An 8087-nucleotide genomic window follows, 5' to 3' on the forward strand; every position below is an offset into this window, starting at 1 on the left:
TATATATATATATATATATATATATATATATATATATATATATATATATATATATACTCTTCAAAAGAAGAAACGCAAAACCACATTGTCGTAACATTTGGAGAATTGATTTAATTATTGAATGGTGAGTCCGATAATGACCAAATGTTGCAGGATTGTTCACAATTCACTCTAGTCCATTGTGAGTAAGTGATAGGACACACCACCAAGGTCAAGGTCATCTGGAGTCAATACCGGGTGTGGCTTCCGCGTGTGTTGACAAGTGCCTGGCACCGCCTGCCCATTGAAGCAACCAGAGTACGGATGACGTCCCGGGGGATGGTGGCCCACTCGGCCTGCATCGCTGCTGCCAGCTCGGGCAGGGTCTGGGGCTGTGGTTGTCGCTGTCGGAGGCGTCGGTCCAACTCGTCCCATAGATACTCAATTGGGTTCAAATCCGGTGATATCGATGGCCAAGGAAGGACATTAATGTTGTTGTTCTGTAGGAAAGCCGTTGTGAGACATGCTGTGTGAGGCCTGGCGTTGTCATGTTGGAACACTGCGTTGGCGTTGGCCATAACTGGAACGATTTGTGGCCGGAGGATCTGGTCAATGTAGCCCTGTGCATTCAGGTTGCCCTGCACGTGGACCAGGTCAGTTCTGCCAGTGTGTGAGATGGCTGCCCACACCATGACACTACCCCCGCCGAATCTGTCCACTTCCTGCACGCAGTTTGCCGCATAACGTTCACCACGACGCCTATACACGCGACATCTTCCATCATGACGTCGGAGCAGAAATCGGGACTCGTCACTGAACCACACCTGTCTCCAACGCAGTTGAGGCCATTGTCGATGAATCTGGCACCACTGTAGTCGGAGTCGACGGTGTTGTGGTGTTAAGATGACACCTCGAACTGGACATCTGGCACGAATTCCTACCTCACGTAGGCGGTTCCGTACGGTCTGGTCGGATATCCTGTGCAAACCTGGTATTGCTGCGGCTGTGGAGGTGGCAGTAGTCAATCGTTCCCGAAGGTGGCATACCCGGATGTAGCGGTCCTGCCCGGGGGTAGTGATCCGTGGTCGGTCGGATCTAGGGAGGTCACGTGTTGATCCATGTTGCTGGTAACGGTCCCACAGTCTGGAGATGGTGCTTTGGGACACATGGAATGCCCTGGCAACGGCCGTTCTGGATTCGCCTGCGTCTAGTCGGCCGATGGCATTGTTTCTCTGCGGTTCACTGAGACGTGGCATGTTCTGGATTGTCAACTGTCGGCCAGATACAGAGGCCAGGCAAGCGAACACCCTGCACTTTTATACTGTCGGTGTTCATGTTGCACGTGCAGACAACGCACGTGCAGTGGTGACATGGTTTGCACGTGGTAGCGTTTTTGCGAATATTCACATTTTGGAACTTTATTGTACAGTAGCTGCGTTTTATCGAATGTAACCGTGGGAATGTGTTTGGGACATGCAGTGACCTTATATTCACAAAGCATGAACCGGTAGGAAACATAAAATCGGAGTTATAACCCATTTGTACCCTTTTGCGTTTCTTTTTTTGAAGAGTATATATATATATATATATATATATACTCAACAAAGAAACTTTAGCAAATATCTTTTATAACGTCTAAATTTGTCATGGCTGAATAAACGTAAACGAAAACCAGGTCCTCCTGTTGTGTTAAAGCAAAGTTTGATGAGTTTATGTTGTTTGTAAATGGTAAACATTTCAGGTGTGAATACTAATTAATAAAAATAGGTTACTTTATAAATATTATGCCATTTCTTTTAACATTAGCATATATATTTATCAGAGATGGGGCGATTACTTGACAAAAGTAATCGATTACGATTACTTTAGAATGTCACGATTACGATTACGATTATAGGATAATTGAAAGTAATCAATTACGATTGCGAATACATTGTCTAACAATCATGCGGCCATGTAAAAAAAATTGTTTGGTTCCTGTTGCATGCCAAAAACAAATAGGGTAGGTAGTTAGGGGAAACGTTTTTTTTTTCTTCGTTTGTGTTACATTGCAACTGACAATACATACTCTAATGAGAATCATTAATTATTTTCTATAAAAAAAAAACATGTCGAAACCTAGTCCAACCACAGTCGGTATTAATGTAAATACCACCCAAGTCTAATACTACACGGTAAGGTTATAAACTACGATAACACTAAAATAACACTATAATTTGTTCATTGGAAAAAAGTTTTAATATCAAAGGTCTGATCCACAACATGGTTACACACCCTCACAACTACAGCAACAACACTGATCTTCCCGGCCTATTTCATTGCCAGTATTGCAGTAACAAAATGTACATCATGAACACAACGAACAAAAAGATCTCCATACTAACTATCCTCATAGCAGAGATATCAAAAGAAAACAACTATTTTCAGGAAAACAGTTTCCCTTTTGGTCGTCCATAAGGACACTGCACAGTATCTTTGCACTTTTGACAAAGAGGTAAAACAGGTTTGTATTTTTGCTTTTAAAGGTCTGATCCACATGGTTACACCCCCTCACAACTACAGCACTGCAGACGCTATTAAATGTAAAAAGAGTTGTAATTTCTTAAGGTTTTGGGTACTACCAGTTCATTTCAAATGCCATGGATATCATCATATTTAATAATAAATACAGGGGTTATTTGTCAAACAAATGCAAAATATTGATAGAGTTGATGTCTAAATATTTAATTTAAGTAATCTTTTCAGCATAATCGGCTATTTTCATGTTTACTCTATGTTTAACATTGAATCGTAACTCGGTATTTCTAGAAGTTCCATTCCCAGTCTGGAGCTCCACGCGGTAAGACGTGTTTGTTTCGCTTGTGCACACTGCACGTGCTTTCGTGTGCTCGACTTGGGGGTCCTTCATTTCGTTGTTTTTGTCAGCGAAATGAAGTTTTCTACTGGAATGTATGCGGCCATTGGAACTAATTGAACGCTGGAATGCTTCTTGTTTCGACAGTCTGCACCACCAGGTTGGATTCTTTTTCAGGGAGATTCCTCGCCTACACATCATTTCTCCGTCTGACTATGTTGACTTGTTTTTTCGTGACTCGTATGACGGTCATTCTGCAGAACGCCACGGTTGTTCGCGTTTAGTCTCTACATGTCCGAGCCTGTCCTAGCAGCACTGGAAGATTGACCGCCCCACTCTAAGAAGAAATAGGAAGCGGGGTCGGCCCCTACTACTCTTTTTCTAGACTTTACATTGCTTTATAGTGATACCATCTCGTATCCTCCGGAGTCGGGCCCGTCCGCACCACTATACCAACCCATGACGACTGGACTATACCCTAGTCTGATACTCTACTCATTCAGACGAATCCAGCTTCTCAAGATATGTATTTCAGCACAGCACTACACCTTCAACGTCTATCGACTGTCAATCTAGGGGTTTTCTTAACGGGATGCAACCCATCTCGTCCCTTTAAGCTGTGCACCCAAACGGCCTTAACGAGGACACTTGCGTGGACATATTGATCGGACTTTAAACGTTTAGATCTGTGTTCAAAATTTTATGTCGAAATTACTTCTTTTTTGTAATATTATTAAATAGTCCGATCCGCTCTTCTTTCTCTTATTTAATTTTGGACTGCCTTCTAAAATGCTCCAAATTATATCAATATTCGGCCGAGCAGTCAATTCTTTTTTATTTTTGGCTTGTAACCTTTTTCTTTTTTTTCTTTAATCTATTAACTTTTTAACTAATTGCTATTTTCAAAATTCTGCCCATTTGCCCATTTTCACCCCCCCCCCCCCCCCCCCCCCCATGCCGAGTCAGGCCACCGATCTTATCGGAGGTCGGACTCGGGATGGGTGTGTTCGAAACCCTAGTGGTATATGGGCACGTTAAACTAGTTATCATCATCATCTAGAAGTTCGATTACATTTTAGGGAATTCCCCTACCAAAATAGACTTGAAATTTGTATCATTCTGCTTTTTAACAGTAAACTAGCGTAACATTTTCAAGATTGGATTCACAAGTTCTGAGTAGTTCCGAATGTGTACGAGAACACGTCCGAGAGCCAGTGGTGTCAATGGCGTCTTCCATTTACAGAGTAAAATGTCAAAAATGTGCTCATTCAAATCAAATAGTATTACACATGTATTTAAATCAATTTCAAATGAAATGACATTCAAGGAATCGGAACATCTCATCACATTCCGCTACGCTTATATTTCGTGGAAATGTACGAGGAGTTCCGAATGGCTCTCGGAAGCTTTTCATTTGGAACTCTTCGGAAGTAAAATTGCGCGAAGTGTTCCGGGTCTTCTGGTAACGAGATCTTGGACTGACAGATCTCGTGGCATCTCTCTGCAGTTGTTGTTTTTAGAGTCGACGAAAATTAGGATTGATATTAATGGATTATTAAATAAAATAGGTGAAAAAGGGGGGGGGGGGGGGAGGTTAAAAAGAGTTTAGGGACGGCACCAAAAATCTAGGGACGGTCGGGTAACCGGAACCAAACCATTTTTTTTACTACGCCTGATTACAATTATGATTACATTATAGCCCATTATTATTATATTATAGGTCTTCTATTATATATTTACAGCAAAGAAAGAAAAAAACGTCTGACAAACAACCAGCTGAACATATCGAAATAATGATCGACTTGGAGAGAAAGAAGTTGAATATCCTAGAAAAACTGCTGGATGTCGAAACCAGACGATTAAAAGTGGAGGAAGAACAATTTGCTTTTATGCAAAACCAATCAGTCTTGCAAAATATAATTATTTCTAATGAATAAGTATAACTTTAATTAAATTAGCATATGACAAGTTCAAGTTCAAGTTCTTTATTGCTTCAAGTTTGGACATTTTGAATATTTACCAAGAGCCTGATTTTGTGTCATAGTGAATCTTTGGAGGTTTATGTCGATGCAAATGAAAATATTATTTAAAAATAACTTTGTATTAAGTTTTATATAAGTGAAATTGTTAAAAACAAATTGTATTTCTGTAATTGTATAAGGAATTATATAAAAGTATAATTAAAAATTGAATAAAAAGTAAATACAATTTTTTTTTTTAATTGAGGTGAAGTATTTCAGGTCTTTCATTTCAATAAAAATTGCACACTGAGTCAATTAGTGGGTCAAATTACAGTACTTTCATTCGTTATAGATTTCCGTTAAATTTTCAGTGAAATAACCTCTTTGTTGTAGAAATGTATTTAACACATATGTTTTGAGTACCACAATTTTTGAACCATGTGGAAGCGAATGGTATCCTTTATTGTAAATAGCGGAATACAGTATAATTTATATGCACAAACCTCAAGTAGAGAAATATTGCTCTATCAGTTGCCGTCTTATCTGCCGGCCCTCCTGCTGGTCTTGACAAGCATCCTGGTCAACTTGAAATGTGTCTGCATCTACTTCAGGAGGGTTAGGCAGCTTCAAATCCAAACAGAAGTTGTGGAGCTTAAAAGCTGCCATGATCACATGGGAACATCTTGTAGGGCTAAAAGGGAGGCATCCCGTACTTTTGTGCAGACATCTGTTGGATTAACGAATGTTTACATACAGATACGGTTATTGTGGGATCGGAGTTTAGAATTTTCAATTTAATAGGAAAGAAGCAATATTTTTGTTGGACAATTACTGAATGTGTGTGTATGCGTGCACGCGTGTGCAAAAATGTCTGAATGATATGAAGAACCAATTTGTGATACTATTACAAAAATTATGACTTCTAAGAGGCATTTTAGAGCAATATGGAATTAAAATATAACACAATCATGATTTATCTGATATTTTGTTCTCAATTGCAGATTTAATCAGTCATAACATTTGACAAATTGTCACCTAAATCTCGACTTCAGTAAACCAAATGCTCTTTCCACAGTATTCCGTGTCCTGCAGTGTGAGCTGTTGTACTTTTCCTCAGCTCTTGATGATGTTTCTGGTAATGGAGTCATCAGCCAGGGTTTGCAAGGATATCTGTTGTTCAAGGACAAATATGTCATGAAAAAAAATAATGAGAGAAAAAAGAAGAAATGAAACGGTGATAAATGCAATTAAATGAACGATAACACTAGAATTTTGTTTTGTTTAACACATTGATTTATTAATCATCTGCTACTGGATGTCAAACATTTTAGAGAGGAAACCCGCTACATTTTTCCATTAGTAGGTATTGAACACACAAGCTGATCACATTTGTTCACAAGTCTCATCTGAACTCTCTCTTTTCAGACGAATTAGTAAATTTCTCGCCCAAGATTCAAAATCTCTATTCTATAATGCATATATTCTTCCTATATTTCACTATGGGTCAGTAACATGGGGTCGCTGCAATAAAACATATGTAGACCGATTAATAAAGCTACAGATATCTTTAAGGAATTACAGTGGTTGTGTAGGAGGGGCGGGGGAAGCAAGGGAGACATCTGTCCCCCACTTTGTAGGAGCAGCGATGGTTTTTGTAATTTATACATGTGTATGTGTGTATAAATATATATAAGTGTTTCTGCCAGAAGGAAATTTCTGGGTATGGCGCTAAGGAATTGAATGCAACAACAGTCAACTAGGGGTATGGGGAAACCTTCCCCAGAAAGAAAATGGGTTACGTTTAGGGTTAGGGTTAAGAAAATCATACAGTGATGATACGAGTTAATAATTTTGTCAAAAAGTTGACTTAAAAAAATAACAGCTGCTAAAATATTTCAATATGGCGCCATATCAGCTTTACCCACTGGAAGAAACCATAAATAATACATGCATACATACAAAAACAAACACCCGTCTATATACACACAAGTGATATTTAAAATAATTGATAATCACCCAGAGTCCCCTAATAAAAATCCATCATCATTTATACCAGTCTCCAGCTCCCTCCCAAGTTCATTGTTGGATAGTATTGTGGAGTCATGTGACCACTCCCACACCCTCTGAAAGTACATGAAGCATCCTGATGTATGTGGGAGACAATAGGTGCATGTGTGGTTGGCGCAGATAATGTAGGTGAGGTCAAAGACGCAAACACACACACGCACACCGAGAGAGGGAGAGAAAACCCCAAAACAACAATTATATTAACAAATATACACTTTTCTTAACTATGCTCTCTCTCTCTCTCTCTCTCTCTCTCTCTCTCTCTCTCTCTCTCTCTCTCTCTCTCTCTCTCTCTCTCTCTCTCTCTCTCTCTCTCTCTCTCTCTCTCTCTCACTCTCTCTCTCTGCCATAAGATTTAATAAAATGATATTTTGTATTAACAATGTTTGGGGTTGGGGCTATAGCCTCCAGACACATGGGCGTACATAGGATTTTGAAAAGGGGGGTTCCAATACATAGGATTTTGAAAAGGGGATTCCAATACATAGGATTTTGAAAAGGGGGGTTCCAATACATAGGATTTTGAAAAGGGGGGTTCCAAAATAGATTGCAGAGATATTGGGCATATATTTCTATGTTGAGTAAATATAATAATGTCAGATATCAATGTCAGATATATTAAATTATTAAAAAAGCGATTTCACGGGGGGGGGGGGGGGGGGGGGGGTTCGGTCGAAACCATGGACCCCCCCCCCATGTACGCCCATGCAGACACCACTTCTCCACCGTGCCTACAACACCACCACCACCAATAATAATAATAATACATTTAAGTTAAAAAGAAACAAAATATTTACTTTTAAGTGGCCTTAATTCAATATGACATTATATAAAATAATACAATGTTCACTTCTGACATCACAAAACAGGAGAGGACGCCATGTTTTTAATATGTGAAATGTTTGGAGTTTTTTTTAGGCAGGTTTTCTTTTGTGTTTTTCCTTTAAGTCTATCAACGATGTTTCAATGAATTTTATTTACATTTAGCAGTAATGTAAATACACACGAGTGCAGGTAAGTGACTTTCTGAAATATATTTGTCACTTTCAACAGGCCTATAGGCTATCACATGCAGGTGCTTTCTAAATTCATCAAGTTAAACAGATGCCGATGATGTGATCTTTGAATAATACAATAATGATACATTTTCAACGAAAAAATGTGGATATATTTAATGGTAATGTTATACCCATGTTACGGGACTCTGGATGATTATCAATGTTACT

At 39.2% G+C, this 8087-nt stretch overlaps 1 protein-coding gene across 1 annotated transcript; it reads right to left on the bottom strand.

The window, feature by feature from the left end:
- Window positions 1-4577: 4577 nt before the first annotated feature.
- Window positions 4578-7014, bottom strand: LOC121379224 (putative nuclease HARBI1). Its single transcript, XM_041507734.1, has 3 exons — window positions 6811-7014; window positions 5830-5964; window positions 4578-5521 (listed from the first exon to the last, which is right to left on the bottom strand). Exons 1-3 carry the CDS (start codon window positions 6927-6929, stop codon window positions 5299-5301), a joined length of 477 nt encoding a protein of 158 aa, XP_041363668.1. The 5' UTR covers window positions 6930-7014; the 3' UTR covers window positions 4578-5298.
- Window positions 7015-8087: the final 1073 nt, after the last annotated feature.

This window comes from Gigantopelta aegis, chromosome 8, assembly GCF_016097555.1.
Source record: "Gigantopelta aegis isolate Gae_Host chromosome 8, Gae_host_genome, whole genome shotgun sequence".
NCBI classification, from domain to species: domain Eukaryota; kingdom Metazoa; phylum Mollusca; class Gastropoda; order Neomphalida; family Peltospiridae; genus Gigantopelta; species Gigantopelta aegis.